Raw genomic sequence first — 20,431 nt, 5'->3', positions numbered from 1 at the left:
ATCCACGCGGTCCTAGTGTCGAAGGATTTCGGCGACCGCCGCTCAGACAGAATCTCCGCCCTGGAATGTCTTGGGATGGAGATTCCGCAGTGTGAACATACCCTTATGCCATACATGCTCAGAAACCTTGTATCACTGATGGATGAATAATAAAATAATTAAACACTATTTGGAATTTCTTTGGAGGGCCCCCTCCCCACTTTTTGGAGTTTTTGGCATGCTCAGAAACCAGTATCATAAGTTTTCACTCGATTTTAATCTTTTTCCATGCTAGAAATGTTATTGGGGTCTGACCGAAAGGCATGGCAAGGATAGGATGGCAAGTTACTGCTATAGGGGAGGGAGACGGAAAATACCCTTTCCCATTTACAATCTACAAAGGTGCTTTGGGGCCCCTTAGGCACCAGCCCCCTCCCCCCCAATGTGACTGCGACCTTTACACTCCAAGTGGGCCAAAACAAAAGGCCCAGTCTCCAACTACAAATCACCTTAATCCCCACTCACAAATAAATAAATAAATAAATAAATAAATAAATAAATAATACAGGCACTGGGTCCAAAATAACTATCAATTAAATTAATTATTATTATTTATTTTTTTTTACTTTTTCTGAGCAAAATGTACCCGTGCAAATTATATTTCGGGTAAGACAAATTTGTCCACTGAATAAAATATTCTCTCTCTTATTTCAGCGTCAGGGATTTAAAAAAATCTGCGCTGCCGTTTGCAAATTCTAGCACGGTTAGCAAAGCGAATTATTGGTCTCTAGCGCCTCCTAGTGGTCATAGCTAGAATTTTATGTGAACGCAGTCAACCTGGGCACAGGCCGCAGTGTTAGTATCAGGTTGTTATAAGTAACCGTCCTGTTACATCTACATCATGGTGATAAGGACTATCCGGTTCATCAGCTGTTGGATGGTGCTTAGGTCTTCATGACAATTTAAAGGGGCACTCCGGTGAAAAAACAAAAAGAAAGTTATACAGATTTGTAAATGACTTCCATTTAAAAATCTTAACCCTTCCAGTACTTATTAGCTGCTGTATGCTCCACAGGAAATTATTTTCTTTTTAAATTTATTTTCTGCCTGACCACAGTGCTCTCTGCTGACACCTCTGTCTATTTCAGGAACTGTCCAGAGCAGGAGAAAACCCCCATAGCAAACCTCTCCTGGTCAGGACAGTTCCTGAAATGGACAGAGGTGTCAGCAAAGAGCACTGTGGTCAGACAGAAAATAAATTAAAAAAGAAAAGAACTTCCTGTGGAGCATACAGCAGCTGATAAGTACTGGGAGGATTAAGATTTTTAAATAGAAGTAATTTACAAATCTGTATAACTTTCTGGCACTAGTTGATTTGAAAAAATTGATTTTCACCGGAGTACCCCGGAGTGCCATATTTTTGCTGCAGATTTGCTTCTGCAGATTTTGCTGCCCATTAAAGTCAATGGGCAGCAAAATCTGCAGCAGCAAGATCTGCAGCAAAAATATGCACATGTGAACGCACCCTAAGCTTGGAAAAAGCTTGAATAGAGGAATAAAGCGATCACTAGATACAAAAGAGCACTGATCTCTAATCTAGGGCTATCTAGCTCAGTATTTCCCAACCAGGGTGCCTCCAGCTGTTGCAAAACTACAACTTCCAGAATGCCCGGACAGCCGCTGGGAGTTGTAGTTTTGTAACAGCTGGAGGTACCCTGGTTGGGAAACATTCCTCTAGCTGTTGCAAAACTACAATTCCCATCATGTCCTAACAGCCGCAGCTTCAAAAACGAACTGTAATGTGTAAAGTGCTCATCTGCCATGCAACCTCACCAAAACCAATGGGCACTCCGAGTAATGCGTGGACCAATTCAGGCCTGGAGAAAGAGGGAGGGCGATAGAGGCCATAGGTCTCTATATATTCTAGTCAAATGTTGGCCAGACCTGTTGACTTTGGATGGAGCGGTTGATTGCCTAAAATGTAGGGGGGCCTCCCGACCCCTAAAAAGGTGATGTTTGGGTAGATAAGGATTGGGCATATTGGATTTCAACCAGTGGACCTTTTCATTCTCAGAGACATAAGTCACCAACAAAGCTGTCTCCTCTCCCCATTGAGGACAAATGAGTGTTTGGCTGTGTATATGGGGAGATTGGGAAGGTATATACAATAGAAATGCTAAAAACCACATCACTCATTGCAGGGCCTTGGCTGATCCTGCATTATGCAAGCAGCACATGACTTCATTGAGCTCTGTGTAATGCTTAAAGGGGTACTCCGGTGGAAAACTTAAGGACAAGCAGTCTATATAGCGTGCCTCCCAGCTTTTCCGGTATCCTGAAGCCCTAGTAGTGATAGACTGCTTGTCTTTCCTGTACTGCTCACTCCAGGAGTGCAGGGAGGACAATGCTCTACAGTACCCAACAATATTCCCCCGAGGTGAAGATAGATATCAGTTTAACTCAAAGGGGTACTCTGGTAGAATTTTTTTTTTTTTATCAACTGGTGCCAGAAAGTTAAACAGATTTGTAAATTACTTCTATTAAAAAATCTTAATCCTCCCAGTACTTATTAGCTGCTGAATACTACAGAGGAAATTCTTTTCTTTTTGGAACACAGAGCTCTCTGCTGACATCATGACCACAGTGCTCTCTGCTGACACCTCTGTCCATTTTAGGAACTGTCCAGAGCAGCATATGTTTTCTATGGGAATTTTCTCCTACTCTGGACAGTTCTTAAAGGCTGGACAGAGGTGTCAGCAGAGAGCACTGTGGTCATGATGTCAGCAGAGAGCTCTGTGTTCCAAAAAGAAAAGAATTTCCTCTGTAGTATTCAGCAGCTAATAAGTACTGGAAGGATTAAGACTTTTTTTTATAGAAGTAATTTACAAATCTGTTTAACTTTCTGGCACCAATTGATTATTTAAAAAAAAAAATGTTTTTCACCGGAGTACCCCTTTAAATTCCCTTTTGGTGGCGCTGTAGAAGACGACCCATTTAAAGCTACAGGTCAAAACTGAAGGAATGATACAGGCACTTGGCAATTGCTTCATGTAGATGGACATTAAAAGGATATTCTGTCCCAAAGCATTTTTTACCTATCCAATGTATAGCTGATGCATGATAGATTGGTGGGGGTCCCACAGATTAGACCCACCACTGATCACTAGAGCTCAGCTGGCTCGGTTAGGCACCATGCACATTGAATGGAGTGGTAGGGCGGATGTTTGACTCCTACTAGCCGGGCCCAAGTGGTTGGGGGAATGGGAAGTTGGGGTCTAGTGGTTGGTGGTCAGGTCAGGCCCCCGTTTATAGATGATGGGAGCTTTTGGCTGGAACAACCCTTAAAGGGGTACTCCGGTGCTTAAACATCTTATCCCCTATCCAAAGGATAGGGGATAAGATGCCTGATCGCGGGGGTCCCGCAGCTGGGGACCCCCGGGATCATGCACGCGGCACCCCTTTTGTAATCAGTGCCCGGAGCGTGTTCGCTCCGGGTCTGATTACCGGCGACCGCAGGGCCGTCGGCGTGTGACGTCATGCTCCGCCCCTCAATGCAAGCCTACGGGAGGAGGCGTGATAGCTATCACGCCCCCTCCCATAGGCTTGCATTGAGGGGCGGAGCGTGATGTCACACGGGGGCGGAGGCGTGACGTCACACGCCGCCAGCCCTGCGGTCAACCATAATCAGACCCGGAGCTGACACGCTCCGGGGACTGATTACAAACGGGGTGCGGCGTGCATGATCCCGGGGGTCCCCAGCTGCGGGACCCACACTATCAGGCATCTTATCCCCTATCCTTTGGATAGGGGATAAGATGTTTAAGCACCGGAGAACCCCTTTAAAATTATCATGTTTATGTTATTTTTCTGGCATGAGTTACAGTAAAAGAAAAATATATATATTGTAAATACTGGCATCAACTGTTGCAAACTTCTCATCAAGCTTCTTGGTGATGGTCTTGTAGGCCTTTCCAGCCTTAAAGGGGCACTCTGATCCTAGACATCTTAGCCTTTATCCAAAGGATAGGGAAAAGGCGTCTGATCGTGGGGGGTCCAACGCTGGGACTCCCACGATTTCCGGGCCAGCACCCCAGCGTTCTGAACGCCGGCAGTGCTAGGCTTCGGAGCAGCCGTGGTTGTCAACCCCCCCCCCCCCGCCTCCATTTATGTCTATGGGAGAGACGGAGATACAGTGTTTGCGTATCTCCCATAAAGTTACATGGAGGGGGGGGGGGGGTGTCGGCCACAACTTCGGGCTATGCTCGCCAGTAATCCAGTACGGAACAGAGATAAGAGGTGATAAGAAGTCTAGGAATAGAGCACCCCTTTAAGTAGGTCTACAGTCTTGTCCCTGACATCCTCGGGCAGCTCTTTGGTCTTAGCCATGGTGGAGAGTTTGGAATCTGACTGATTACTTCTGTAGACAGATGTCTTTTATACATGTACAAGCTGAGATTAGGAGCACTCCCTTTAAGAGAGTTTTCCTAACCTCAGCTCATTACCCATATAAGGGTACGATCACATGGGCGGATTACCTGTAGAATTTCCGCAGCATGTTTGCTGCAGAAAATCTGCAGCAGATTTTGCTTCCATTAACTAAAATGGGTCAGCAGAAAATCCGCAATAGAGGCAGATTTGCAGATTTTCCAGATTTTGAAGGTAATGGTAGCAAAATCCACTGTGGATTTTCTGCAGCAAATACGCTGTGGAAATTCCGCAGCTAATGCGCCCGTGTGAACGTACCCTAAAAGACACCTACCTGGGATCTAGAAATCTTGATGATCAAACACTTATTTCACTGATTAAAATACAAATCAATTCATATCTTGTTTCTAATGCATTTTTCTGGATTTTATGCTGCTGTTTTTCTGTCTCTTGCTGTACAAAAAAAACTACTATTAAAATTATAGACTGATTATTTCTTTGTCAGCGGGCAAATGTACAAAATCAGCTTTTTCTTTCACTCTATAGTAGAAGAGAACAGACTAACAAGATCTCGGCCATGTTTTTGGGTGATTGGATTCAGGTTCTAATCTAATTACCATTGTATGATTGTGTAGAATAACAATGGGGCACACGGCTGCGGAATACACAGGGAGTTGCCTTAGTTTCTTGTGGGGTGGGGTGTGGCGCATTTATGTTAAAATCACATTAGCATGTAGATTTCCTTCTAGGATGAAGTTTTGCTCAAAGATAACAGAAGAAGAATTAAATATGTTGCAATTCGTGAGAAAAAAAAATGGTATTGCCCTAAATTCAGTGCCCGTCGCCAACCTGTGCCGCTCCTGCCATTAACATATTGATTATTTCATTGGAGCAATAATCCCGATTCATAGTGGAGATAACTGCTCCAATGGTGACAAACCATCAGTCTCATAAAATATTATCAGAACAGTACAGGAGGTTAAAGGGGTTATCCAGGAAAAAACTTTTTTATATATATATATCAACTGGCTCCAGAAAGTTAAACAGATTTGTAAATGACTTCTATTAAAAAATCTTAATCCTTTCAGTACTTATGAGCTTCTGAAGTTAAGGTTGTTCTTTTCTGTCTAAGTGCTCTCTGATGACACGTGTCTCGGGAACCGCCCAGTTTAGAAGCAAATCCCCATCGCAAACCTCTTCTACTCTGTGCAGTTCCCGAGACAAGAAGAGATGTCAGCAGAGAGCACTGTTGCCAGACAGAAAACAACAACTCAACTTCAGCAGCTAATAATTTTTGAAAGGATTAAGATTTTTTAAAAGAAGTAATTTACAAATCTGTTTAACTTTCTGGAGCCAGTTGATATAAAAAAAAAAGTTTTTCCTGGAATACCCCTTTAAAGGGTTGTCTCATAAATACAATCCCAGAGAAGGGGGGATCTTTAGCTTAGGTCCCATCCAATTCATGTATTCCATGTTCAGTATGTAATACAGCAGTTCACCTGTAGTGGCCACTGTGAGAAAACTGTATGGCTAGCTGCAGCAAACCCATGGGGGAGCTGACATTTTTAAAGGAGTACTCAGGTTAGGGGATAAGTGTTGGATCATGGAGAATCCAACCACTGGGACCCCCTGCAATCTCCCATACGGCACCCCAGCTCTCCTCATGAATGGAAGCATGTTGACCACCACACGAAGTTGTGGCCAAAACGCCCTCTATCGTAAAGTCAGAGATACCCGAGTGCTCCCATAGAGATGCATGAAGTGGGCATGTCAGCCACATGCGGTGGTCGACACAGCTCTTTACATGCAGAAAGCCGGGGAGCCGTACTGGAGAGCATGTGGGATCCCAGCGGTCGGACCCCCCGTGATCTGACACTTATCCCCTATCCTTAGGATAGGGGATAAATTTCCCTGACTCGGAGAACTCCTTTAAATTACACCTTTTTGTTTGCTTTGGATATGGGTTTTCTTCCATATTCCATATTTCTACCATATTTGCTATAAGCACTCCATATATATATATATATATATATATATATATATATATATATATATATATGAGCATTGACAGAAATTGCTCATAAATTCTACAGATAATTAAAATATCCTTTATCCAATCTGGTATAATAGCGGTAGGTGATAGATAGATACAGTATACCACATAAGTGAGTTCACCTCCACAGTTCTGTGAATATTTTCTTCTATCTTTTCATGTGACGACACTGAAGAAATGCCCCTCTGCTACAATATAAAGTAGTGAGTGCACGGCCTGTATAAGGGTGTGTTGCCCGCTGCTGCCGTAAGTTTTGCGCAGCATCAAATACGCTGCGTATACGGCAAGTGGGAACGCACCCTAACAGTGTTTAATGTTGTGTCCCCTCGAAATAATTCAACATACAGTCATTAAAGGGGTAGTCCAGTGGTGAAAAAGTTATCCCCTATCCTAAGGATAGGGGATAAGTTTGAGATCGCGGGGGGTCCGACCACTGGGGCCCCCTGCGATCTCTCTGTACGGGGCCCCGGCTATCCGCCCAGATAGCGGGTGTCGACCCCCGCACGAGGCGGCGGCCGACACGCCCCCTCAATACATCTCAATGGCAGAGCCGGAGATTGCCGAAGGCAGCGCTTCGGCTCTGCCATAGAGTTGTATTGAGAGGGGCATGTCGGCCGCCGCCTCGTGCAGAGGTCGACACGCCCCCTTCCCGCGGGCTGTCGGGGCTCCGTACAGGAGATCGCAGGGGGCCCCAGCGGTCGGACCCCCCGCGATCTGCAACTTATCCCCTATCCTTAGGATAGGGGATAAGTTGCTCACCACTGAGTCACCACTGGACTACTCCTTTAATGTCTAAACCTTGGGAACAAAAGTGAGTACAACCATAAGTGGAAATGTCCAAATGGGGTCCAAAGTGTCAATATTTTGGGTCCATCATTTTTTACAGCACTGCCTTAAAGGGGTACTCCACCCTATACCCTATCCAAAGTATAGGGGATAAGATGTGTGATCTAAAGGGCCCTGCCCCTGGGGACCCCCGCGATCTCCCTGCTGCACCTGGCGTTCGTTTAGAGTGTCGGGTGCAGAGCCGTAGACTCGTGACGTCATGGTCACTCCTCCTCAATGAAAGTCTATGGGAGGGGGCGTGACAGACGTCACGCCCCCTCCCATAAACTTGCATTGAGGGGGCGTGGCTGTGCCATCATGAGCGGGGCGTGACTGTGACGTCACAAGCCTCTGCCCCGCATCACCAGACATCCGATGCACGAAGTTCGCTCTGTGCACCGGATGTCTGGGGTGCTGCAGCCAAGATCGCAGAGATCCCCAGAGGCGGGACCCCCGCGATCAGACATCTTATCCTCTATCCTTTGGATAGGGGATAAGATGTCTAGGGGTTGAGTACCCCTTTAAGCCTTTTGGGCATGGAGTTCACCAGAGCTTCACAGATTGTCACTGGAGTTCTCTTCTATTCCTCCATCATGGAGCTGGAGGATGTTAGAGAACTTGCGCTTCCCCACCTTCTGTTTGAGGATTCCTTCAGGGATGACCGTCATGTAGACAAATTTTATGCAATGTGCAACATATGGTTTAAGCACTAAGAGGCTGACTCCCCTCCCCCCCCCCACCCCCCTATTTCCAAAAGACAACCTCTGCTACCTAGTACACAGGACCGTCATCAGGGGATACAGCCAATACCCCGGTAAGGGGCCCAGGCCCCCGTACAGAAGCAGAAGACCGATGTTTAAACAGTGATCTCCTGCTTCTGTACGTCCGCCGGCCACATCATTCACCCCCCCGCTACTTTATTCCCCTGTGCCAAATCATCCCCCCCCTTTTTACCCCTTGTGTCATATAATTTCCTCTTGATCCCCTCCACTGCTATTTATTCCCCCCTTTATTGCCCTCTGTGCAAATTCATCCCCCCTCTTTACCACCCCCTGTGCCATTTTATTCCCCTTTTGTGTTGCCACTTCATAAAGAGGGGGTTTGATGAATTAACACAGAAGGTAAAGAAGGGGGAATGAAATGGCACAAGGAGGGGGGGGGGTCAAGGGGAATGATGCATCGGTGGTAAGGTAGGGGGGGGATAATTTGGCACACTGTATGGGGAAATAAGGTGGCACAGGGTATAGAGGGGGATGAAATGATATGGGGGGTGATAAGGGGAGATTAAATGACACTGGAAGATTCTACTGTAATATTCCTTTTTATCATGTTTTATAGGTAATTACACTCTGGAGTGAGTACAGGACAGTATTCCGTCATTTAGGAAGAATTTTGAGCTTTTACCAAATAATGGACATCTCTCAATAGTGGACACTTTTTATTCCCTGTGAGTGTCCACTATTGGGAGATACTGTATATACACACACACACACAGTATATGTATATATATATACACACACACAGTATACATATATATATATATATATATATATATATACACACACACACAGTATATGTATATATATATATACACACACACAGTATATGTATATATATATATATATATATATATACACACACACACACACACACAGTATATATATATATATATATATATATATACACACACACAGTAGATATATATATATATATATATATGTATATCTATCCATATCTATTTATATATATATATATATATATATATATATATCTTACAGTCATTTCTATTAAGACTAGATGAAGTTTTCAAGTTATTTATATAGCATATTAGAAATGAATGTAAATTTTATATCTATTTATATATATACACACACACACACATATATAAATATATATACATACATATATATATTGTGGGTGTGTATATTTATATGTGTGGGTGTGTATATACTACACACAGAGTAGTCTGCAATAGCCGTAGTCCAGTGATGCAGATGCAAAACCTTGTTATCCCTTTTTATTGGACAGTATGTTGTAGAGACAAGGACTCCCTAAAAGACTGCTGCTACAGATATTACTGTACAATATATCTCTATATATAAAACTCAACGTGTGTGTGTGTATATATATATATATGTGTGTGTGTGTGTATGTTCCAGCATCATGTCCAAACGGCTAAAGATATCAACATGAAACTTGGCCACATGTTACTTATATGTCAACAACAAACATAGGAAAGGTGATTTAACCCTTACCCACCCCCATTTGCCAGGGTCAGGTTTTTGTTTAAAGTCCCATACAAGTCAATGGGAAATATATGTTACTGCATAACTACCAAACGGCTAGAGATATTTCCATAATACTTGGTCACATGTTACTTATATGTCCACTTAAAATATAGGATAGTTAATTTAACCCTTAACTACCCCCATTTGTGAGGGTCGGGGCTTTTGTGTAAAGTCCCATGCAAATCAATGGGAAATGTATTTCCCCACATAACTTCCGTACAGCTGGAGATATTTCTATACCTGGTACACATATTACGGGACGGGATAGGAGGCAGGGATAGGAGGATTGGATAGGAGGACGGGATAGGAGGTCAAGATGGCAGGTCGAGATAAGGATAGGAGGACGGGATAGGAGGTCGAGATAGGAGGTCGAGATAGGAGGTCGAGATAGGAGGTCGAGATAGGAGGTCGTGATAGGAGGACGTGATAGGAGGACGTGATAGGAGGACGGGATAGTTGGTTGGGATATGACAATAATATATGAGGACGGGATATGAAGTCAAAAGCTTCCTCCTTTGTTTATTTTCCACCCCAACAAGGATGAGGAAGGAAAAACCGGGCAACGCCGAGTACTCAGCTAGTATATATAAAATATATATATATATATATATATATATATATATATGTGTGTGTGTGTGTGTGTGTGTGTAATTTTTTTTTTTACAGTAATATCTGTAGTAACAATCTCTAGGGAGTCCTTGTCGCTACAACATACTGTCCAATAAAAAGGGATAACAAGATTTTGCATCTGCATCACTGGACTACAGCTACAATACATATCAGTCATTTTTAAAAAGTTTCACAAATAATATGAAAGCACTGGATGCAGACACTTCTCACTTGGTCAATTGTTCTGTTTATAGTCACTTTACAAGTGACAGCTTCATAGGTCAAGGTGCGAATCTACTTAAGACACCTTTGGATGTTCTATTATTACCAATGACTTTACATAACAATAGGTAGAAGGCGTAGCCTCCAAAATGGGCATAAATACTGGAATTACAGAGCAAAGATACTACATCTGCACCGTGGATACAGAAGAGGAGAGACGAGGAGACTCAAGGTAAGACCAAACTTAGACCAGCCATAAACCTAGTATAAGCCTGCACTGTATATAAGGGATTGGATTAGATAAGTCACATGTTACAATTCAAATATATATATATATATATATATATATATATATATATACCCTTTAGAGCAGTGTTCCCCAACCAGCATGCCACCAACTGATGCAAAACTACAATTCCCAGCATGCCCGGACAGCCTTTGGCTGTCCGGGCATGCTGGGAGTTGTAGTTTTGCAACAGCTGGAGGCACATTGGTTGGGAAACACTGATACAGAATGACACATCTCAATGCAATTTTGGGTGAAGGCTTCACATATAAATAAATTTCCACACTCTGGGCGCAACATTTCTCGGATCATATTGCGGAGCTAAAATAGAAAAGTAGAACAACAATGTAATTTATCAGGATTTAATTCTATTCTTGGGCTGAGCATTAAAGGGGTACTCCGGTGGAAAACAAATGTTTTCAAATCAACTAGTGCCAGAAAGTTAATCAGATTTGTAAATGACTTCTATATAAAAATCTGAATCCTTCCAGTACTTATCAGCTGCAGTATACTACAGAAGAAGTTGTGTCGTTCTTTCCAGTCTGACCACAGTGCTCTCTGCTGACACCTCTGTCCATGTCAGGAACTGTCCCCATAGCAAACCTATCCTGCACTGGACAGTTCCTGACACGTACAGAGGTGTGGTCAGACTGGAGAGAGAACTACACAAATGTCTGTGGAGCATACAGCAGCTGATAAGTACTGGCAGGATTAAAGGGGTACTCCTCTGGAAAACATCTTTTTTTTTAAATGAACTGGTGCCAGAAAGTTATACAGATTTGTAAATGACTTCTATTTAAAAATCTTAATCCTTCCAGTACTTATCAGCTGCTTTATGCTCCACAGGAAGTTCTTTTCTTTTTCAATTTCCTTTCTGCCAGACCACAGTGCTCTCTGCTGACACCTCTGTCCATTTTAGGAACTGTCCAGAGTAGGAGCAAATCCCCATAGCAAATCTATCCTGCTCTGGACAGTTCATGACATAGACAGAGGTGTCAGCAGAGAGCACTGTGGTCAGCAGAAAATACATTTGAAAATAAAAGAACTTCCTGTGGAGCATATAACAGCTGATAAGTACTGGAAGGATTTATATTTTTAAATAGAAGTAATTTACAAATCTTTTTAACTTTCTAGCACCAGTTGATTTAAAATAAATAAAAAAATAAATATATATATATATATATATATATATATATATATATATATATGTTTTCCAGCGGAGTACCCCTTTAAGATTTTTAAATAGAAGTAATTTACAAATCTGTATAATTTTCTGCCAACACTGTACTAAAGGAATACCCCTTTAAGGGTGGGTTCACACCACGTTTTTGCAATGCAGTTTTGTTTTCAGGTTTTTGATTAAAAAAACGTATTCCTCAAAACCTGACTAAACTGTATCAAAACGTGTGTACAAAGTTTTATCTGTATACGGTTTGAAAAATGATGTCCGGTAGCATCCGTTTTTTAAGAAAAAAAAACGTATACGTTTTGAACTTTTCCCTCCATTAGGAATAAAGTTTCACTTGTTTGATTGAAATTCCAAGAAAAAAAACTGTGTAAAGTCAAAAACCGTATGGTGAAAACCTGATGGAACCGTACGCACATACAGGTCTGTACGGTTCCCATTGACTCCCATGTTAAAAAAAAAAAAACATATACGGGTTAATACGGTTTTTCACCCAGACCAAAAAACGAGGTAGGCCACGGTTTTCTGTCCAGAAAAAGTAAAAAAACGTGTGGTTTGAAAAATGGAGACAACCGTATACAATATGGTGCATACGGTTTTGAATGGAAAGTCCATGGCCACGGTTTGCTGTACGGTTGCATACGTTTAAAAAAAAAAAAAACGTATCCAAAAACTGTATAGAAAAATCTTGGCGTGAACCCACCCTAATACAGCAATATACAGGAGCCATGAAGGTCTTCAACTGGCAGCTCTCCAGGTGTTGCGAAACTACAACTCTCATCATGCCCTGACATTCGAAGGCCACCTCATTATCTTTCAAGAGAGATTCCTTCTTCATTTTTATTTTTTTTATATTGCTTACATTTTTTGTTATCTGTTCTCTATCCCTAAATCTGGACATGTATTTCCTTATTGCAGAGCAAGATAAACCATGTCCCAATGCTGGAAGTCTCCCTTGGTCAATGGAAACAGAGATGGCGGGATGACGCCATTCCGGACCCCACCGCAGAGGCACGATTCACCGAAACACTGGAGCTCCCCCCATCAGAACCGACAAAGCAGGAACTGGTCATCTTCTCCGAGCAACTGGAGCCCTCAACATTACAATTCCAGTCCAGATGGATACTGGGGACACCAGCGACAGTGGTCTCCTAACCAATGGGATCCGGCGTCTAACTACCACAGAAGCTGGGGCTTCACCCCCAAGACTCCCCAATACTCACCTTCTTATAAACAGAGTCCAGAGCACGGCTCAGTATACCCCGAGAGGAAGAAACAGGTATGACTGAGCGGCTTAGACTTGTCCAGTCTGTGTTATATTTAGGGTGCGCTCACATGTTCCAGGTGCGAGGAAATGCTGCACAATTTTGTTGGTATTAGGGTAAGTCCACATGGGCGTATTTATTTGCGGGTTTCCCGCTGCGTATTTGAAAGGGGGCAGGCTCTTCTCGGCTATCTGCAGCGGAAAATCTGCCGCAAGCCCCATTGAATTTTCCACAGCAGAAATTACGCAGCGGAAAATCTGCTGCGGACAGCCAAGAAGAGCCCGCCCCCTTTTCAAATACGCAGCGGGAAACCCGCAAATAAATCCGCCCGTGTGAATGTACCCTAAGGCCAGGTTCATGTGGCCGAAAATGTGTCCGCCCGGAAAACACGTGTGGATATTCTGCACGTTGGAATGATCCAGCAGGCACTAGGACAGCTCAGAAATGCGTCATCTCATAGACGGCAATGCATTTCTGAATGGAATCCGCAGAAAGAATAGGAGTCCATTTTTTCTGTCGATTCCGGAATCAGGATTTTCGCAGCAGAAACATTTGACGCAGAAATTCCACCATGTGCACAGCGCAACAGAATCCCATTGAAGTCAATAGGACTCTGCAACTGCGGAATGTCCGTGTGGACATTCTGCCACATGAACATACCTTTCATGGGCTTGGTTTCGATCACATCTGGCACCAGCAGCATGTTGCGCACACCCTTAGGCTATGTTCATACGGCAGAATTTCCGGCTGGAACATTTCAGGTGGACACGTCCCGCAGACAGCCGGCATTGGCAGACATGCCGGCGCTAGGACCGCTCGGAAATGTCCAATTCTTTCTGCGGCAGATGTTTTTTTGCCGTGTGCAGGGTGCAGCAGAATTCCATTAAAAATGATGGGACTCTGCTGCAATAAAATTCGGATCAAGCACGGAAATTCTGCTGTGTGAACATGGCCTTAGGGGCCCAATCACACTACAGAATTTGCGAGCGAAAAAATACCACACGGAAATTCCGATGCAGCAGAGTCCCATTTCAATGGGATTCTGCGGCACTGTGCAGCATGGAGCTGGAGGGAACAAGCCATATTATTTTTATCTTTGAGGCTGGAAAATTCAGGTGCAACAGAATCCAATTGCTGTCAATGGGGTTCTGCTGCACAGAGCCACTGAAATACCACCGCCGTCTGTGGAGACAGCAATGTATGCCCAGTCCGAGCACGCCGACTGATTCGGTAGGCGCTAGCCACCCTCGGCATGAACGAAGACTTTCAACGTGCCAAGTCTTTAGATCACACAAGTTGTATGTATGGTATAAATAGCCATTTCCTAATGTTCTGCTATAATCAGGAAGCCATGGGTTCACTTAGCAACACTCTTCCTTGTAAGTAAATGTATAAGGAGATTTTTTCTACAAACAGGGTTCCTCCAGCTGTTGCAAAACTACAACTCCCAGCATGCCCGGACAGCCGAAGGCTGTCCGGGCATGCTGGGAGTTGTAGTTTTGCAACAGCTGTTGGCACCCTGGTTGAGAAACACTGGTATAAATCAAGGTTGGCCCCCAGAGATGAACCATTAGGAGTTGTCTTGTTTACAAACCCCATTTTCAATGTCCAGTGGTCCCTCAAGTTACAATAGTAATTGTTGAGACCATTGTATGTTGAGACCATAAGTCTATGGAAACCTGGTAATTGGTTCTGAAACCCCAAAATGTCGTCCAAAAATAGGAAAAAGTGAGGATTAAAGGGGTACTCTGGTAGAAAACTTTTTGTATTTTTTTTTTTTTTTTTAAATCAACTGGTGCCAGAAAGTTAAACAGATTTGTAAATGACTTCTATTAAAAAATCTTAATCCTTCCAGTACTTATTAGCTGCTGAATACTACAGAGGAAATTATTTTCTTTTTTGGAACACAGAGCTCTCTGCTGACATCACGAGCACAGTGCTCTCTGCTGCCATCTCTGTCCATTTTAGGAACTGTCCAGAGCAGCATATGTTTGCTATGGGGATTTACTCCTACTCTGGACAGTTCTTAAGATGGACAGAGATGTCAGCAGAGAGCACTGTGGTCATGATGTCAGCAGAGAGCTCTGTGTTCCAAAAAGAAAATCATTATCATTTCCTCTGTAGTATTCAGCAGCTAATAAGTACTGGAAGGATTAAAAATTTTTAATAGAAGTAATTTACAAATCTGTTGTCGCAGCGGCACAACTTTCTAAACTTGCTTCTCTTCTCTTAATAGGTCCATTTCAGAAGAAATCTTAAAGACATCGGAATCTACTACAGCCCATCCATGGTGGAGGACCCTTGGGCAGAACTAGAGGCCAAAGCTACTGTTTCGGCAGGGTCCAAATGAGGCCTTGAAGCACCCTTAAACGGGTACTCTAGTGGAATTTCTTTTGTTAAATCAACTGGTGCCAGAAAGTTAAAAAGATTTGTAAAATTACTTCTATTTAAAAATCTTAATCCTTCCAGTACTTAGCAGCTGCTGTATGCTAAAGAGGAAGTTCTTTTCTTTTTGAATTTTTTTTCTTCAGGAACTGTCCAGAGCAGGAGCAAATCCCCATAGCAAACATCTCTTGCTCTGGACAGTCCCTGACATGGACAGAGGTGTCAGCAGAGAGCTCTGTGGGCAGACAGAAAATAACAACTCAACTTCCCCCGTAGTATACAGGAGCTGATAAGTACAGGAAGGACTCATATGTTTTAATAGAAGTCATTTACAAATCTGTTTAACTTTCTGGCACCAGTTGATTTAAAAAAAAAAAAAGAAGAAAAAATTCCACCAGAGTTCCCCTTTAACCCCATATCTTCTATGAAGACATGAAGCATTGTACTGCTGGATGATTTATTCTTTACACAAGGACTATAAAAGTTTTTAAAGCACAATATCAAGACAAAAGCTGAGAAGGACAGGGCTGGAGAATATCAGCCAAACCTGCAGTTTTTGGGGTGTGAGCGTATGTGCAACCATCAGTATACAGATAAGAACATCAAGCAACAGTGCCACCATGAGGCCGAGCTGCAAACTACAAATCCATGTTCCTTATGCAGACTGCAGGCGATGCTTGGAGAGAATAGGTGCACAACACCTTTTTGGAACTTCCAAAACTTTGGGTATATAGTAATATTTTATCTTACTCCAGCAGTCCCAGAACTACAACTCCCAGCATGCCCAGCGGCATAATTCTGCTAATTATTCACTATGCCTGTATGATGATTTGATACAATAAAAAAGTATTATCTATTTCTAACAACATTGTCAGAGTTTATTCACAAGATTGACACCCCACCTTAAAGCGGTACTCCGGTGGAAAACTTTTTTTTTTTTTTATTAACTGGTGCCAGAAAGTTAAACAGATTTGTAAATCACCTCTATTAAAAAATCTTAATCCTTTCAGTACCTTTTAGCAGCTGTTTGCTACAGAATTTCTTTTTTGTCTTGTCCACAGTGCTCTCTGCTGACACCTGATGCCCGTATCAGGAACTGTCAAGAGCAGGAGAAAATCCCCATAGCAAACCTATGCTGCTCTGGACAGTTCCTGACATGGACAGAGGTGTCAGCAGAGAGCACTATGGACAAGACAAAAAATGTATTCAAAAAGTATAAGAATTTCCTCTGTAGCATAAAGCTGCTAAAAAGTACTGGAAGGATTAAGATTTTTTTTTATATAAGTAATTTACAAATCTGTTTAACTTTCTGGCACCAGTTCATTTAAAAAAAAAAAAAAAAAGTTTTCCACCGAAGTACCCCTTTAACCCCCCCCCCATTGATTATTCTTTAACCCTGAGTGAACAATTCCTTAAAACAGCCAAAATTACAACTCTCAGCAACAACTGGAAGCACTTTAGTTGGGAAACACTGCCCTAAAGCGTTATTGTCATCCTAAAAAAAACTTTCAACATGTCAGTGTCATGTTTTGCTGAGACCCCCAGTGATCAATAGGTACAGCCAGGTGAAGCAACTGGTACAGAGTTTCACTCCCCGACACCCTGTTCAGTCACTCATGTTGTCAGTGACTGGCTTCATAGGCTATAATAGAGCCCATCTCCTGCAATGAGACATGGCAATATTTTTATAGGTCGGGGTCCCAGTGCTGAGACCCCCACCAATCGTAACATACAACAGGGTAAAGCGAGTGGTACCGGGCTTCACTCTTCAACCTGGCACTTAGTTCCTCATGTCAGAGTCTTGGTGCTGAGACCCCCACCTATAAAACATTTGCCATGCCAAACAGCTGACATATATAAAAGCATGCTCCTTGTGCACCAGGTTGTGAGAATATAAAAAAGTAACGTGCTTACCAGGAGTCATTGGGCTAAGACCAAACAATCTATTCAAGCACGTTGTTTAAATTACCGGGTCAGCTGACGTGAATCCTCCCGAACGCCCAACAGAGACGGTCATCATGCAAGAGCAAACTGACTTCTCTCAAAAGGATATCCCCAAGGCGTTTCTTACTGAAGGAATATTTTATGTTTTAAACATTTCCGGCCCGTAATGGACCATGTAGCTGAGGAAGGGTCCATTATGGACTGGAAACGCGTTGCAAAGTGTGAATATTCTTTTCTGTATTTATTGTTTTAAAGAAAAAAAATTTAAATATTCCTTCTGGAAGAAGTGAGAAATATGCTTTTTTCAAGAAGCCCATCTGTTCCGATTTTTTTTTTTTAGAAGGACCATAACGCTTTAACCCATGTTTGGGCTAAGTACACAATGATAAGAACAGAGTCCAGACAAAAGTCCAGGTTTGTGGCAGTGAAAGTTACCATAAAAGTCAGATCACTAGTGATTTGACTACTGATTGTTGCCAAAAATCTATGTATAAGCCCGGCCTTTAGAACAGTGTTTCCCAACCAGGGTGCCTCCAGCTGTTGCAAAACTACAACTCCAGTATGCCCAGACAGCCAAAGGCTGTCTAGGTATAGTGGGAGTTGTAGTTTTGCAACAGTTGGAGGCACCCTAGTTGGGGGACACTGCTTTATGTCATAGAGATCTAACATGGTTATTATAGGACTACATTCACCAATAAATACAAAATTACTTAAAGGGGTACTCCGGTGGGGAAAAAATTTTTTAAATCAACTGGTGCCAGAAAGTTAAACAGATTTGTAAATTACTCCTATTAAAAAATATTTACCCTTCCAGTACTTTTAAACAGCTGTATGCTACAGAGGAAATTCTTTTCTTTTTGAATGTCTCTTTTGCCTTGTCCACAGTGCTCTCTGCTGACACCTGATGCCCGTATCAGGAACTGTCCAGAGTAGGAGAAAATCCCCATAGCAAACCTATGCTGCTCCAGCACTGCGGACAAGACAAAAAAGAAATTAAAAAAGAAATTAATTTCCTCTGTAGCATACAGCTGCTTAAAACTACTGGAAGGGTATAGATTTTTTAATAGAAGTAATTCTGGTGCCAGAAAGTTAAACAGATTTGTAAATTACTTCTGTTTAAAAACATTAATCCTTCCAGTACTTTTCAGCTGCTGTATGCTCCACTTTGAATTTCTTCTCTTTACGACCACAGTGCTCTCTGCTGACACCTCTGTCCATTTCAGGAACTGTCCAGAGCAGGAGAAAATCCCCAAAGAAATCCTCTCCTGCTCTGCATAGTTCCTGACATGGACAGAGGTGTCAGCAGAGAGCACTGTGGTCAGACAGAAAAATAAATTCTCCTGTGGAGCATACAGCAGTTAATAAGTACTGGAAGGATTAAGATTTTTTAATAAAAGTAATTTACTAATCTGTTTAATTGTCTGGCACCAGTTCATAAAAATAAAATGTTTTCTACTGGAGTTCCCCTTTAAAGGCAGAATATCTTCATAATATTAACTCGAAAAACATTAAATTTTTTAAATTAGGAAAACCCTAAGTGTGCCTCTGAAATTGAAAGCACACACAAAAAAAAGTATACTATATACAGTAAATCTGTACAGATCCGTACAACAAAGATCCACTATATAGTCATGTGCAAGAGGCTTATAGGAGAAAACTGTTCATTCCAGGTTTTTCTAACACTACTTTGTGGTAGAACCCCTACTCGTAGGAACTACATTATCAAGCCAGTCAGTCTTCCTCTCCTGAGCTCCCTTCATGGTACTACCGCAGTAGTGCAAGTGACTCCTGCCATTTGTGTTTTTAAGGGGGTACTCCGGTGGGAAAACAAATTCTTTAAAATCAACTGGTGCCAGAAAGTTATACAGATTTGTAAATAACTTCCATTAAAAATAATCTTAATCCTTCCAATACTTATCAGTTGCTGTATACTACAGAGGAAGTGGTATAGTTCTTTTCAGTCTGCTCTCTGCTGACACCTCTGCCCATGTTAGGAACTGTCCAGCTCAGGAGAGGTTTGCTATGGGGATTGGATTCTACTCTGGACAGTTCCTGACATGGACAGAGGTGTCAGCAGAGAGCACTGTGGTCAGACAGAAAATAACTCCAGAAAGAAATACAACTTCCTCTGTAGTATACAGCAGCTGATAAGTACTGGAAGGATTAAGATTTTTTTTAATAAAAATAATTTACAAATCTGTATAACTTTCTGGCACCAGTTGATTTAAAAAAAAAAAAGGAGATTTTTTATGCTTACCGTAAAATCTCTTTCTCGAAGGATCCATTGGGGGACACAGACCATGGGTATATGCTGCTGTCACTAGGAGGCTTGACAATATGGCAACAGAAAAGTCGGCTCCTCCCAGCAGGATATACCCGCCTCCAGGTCACTGAGCTAATCAGTTTTAGTCCCAGAGCAATAGGAGGAGACCGACAGGTCAATGAAAAAAACACGAAATGTCCGAGAACCAGAAGAAAAATATAACTGAACACTCCCTCAGACAGATAACCAAAGAGTACATACAAAACAATAGACACAATATTGGGAAAATATTACGCTGATTTGTTATCTGTCTAGTGACACCCCAATATCCAGTGTAGGCCGTAAGTTATGAACTCCAAACTAATATTGCAAAGACCAAAGAGAACACAACGGAGTCATTTCAAAAAAACGTATGTGCCAAACATGCACAAATTTTATTATTTCCGTACAAAACAAGACAGTGCATAGATAAAAACATGTCCCAGACGAAGGGGACGTACCGAAACGTACGTTGGAGTGGTGCTATCCCGGTCTCTGCCAGTGCACAGTACTTAGGTCCACACGCTGCTACTAGGTCTGTATCCCTTTATGCTGCATTTACAGGCAGCTGTTCTATGCACATAGCACTTTCTTTAAATGTTTACATTGCTTATGCTCTACATATGAGCGATCTTTATTATGTGCAATATCCTTTAATGTGC

At 42.4% G+C, this 20,431-nt stretch overlaps 1 protein-coding gene across 2 annotated transcripts in view; it reads left to right on the top strand.

Moving 5' to 3' along the window:
• Positions 1-15,543, top strand: part of LOC130296202 (gastrula-specific protein 17-like) — a 67,175-nt gene extending 51,632 nt beyond the window's left edge. Inside the window, exons 1-3 of one of the 2 annotated variants that reach the window (XM_056547503.1) lie at positions 10,417-10,633; positions 12,792-13,152; positions 15,375-15,543. In XM_056547503.1, coding sequence (XP_056403478.1) covers positions 12,805-13,152; positions 15,375-15,488 — 462 coding nt within the window. In that variant the 5' untranslated portion in view covers positions 10,417-10,633; positions 12,792-12,804 and the 3' untranslated portion in view covers positions 15,489-15,543. Of the gene's footprint in view, positions 1-10,416; positions 10,634-12,791; positions 13,153-15,374 lie in introns of those variants that run through there. The other variant, XM_056547504.1, reaches the window with a different exon arrangement.
• The last annotated feature ends 4,888 nt before the right edge of the window (positions 15,544-20,431 follow it).

This window comes from Hyla sarda, chromosome 12, assembly GCF_029499605.1.
Source record: "Hyla sarda isolate aHylSar1 chromosome 12, aHylSar1.hap1, whole genome shotgun sequence".
In the NCBI taxonomy this organism is placed as follows: Eukaryota; Metazoa; Chordata; class Amphibia; order Anura; family Hylidae; genus Hyla; species Hyla sarda.
This window is presented reverse-complemented; position numbering and strand designations above follow the sequence as displayed.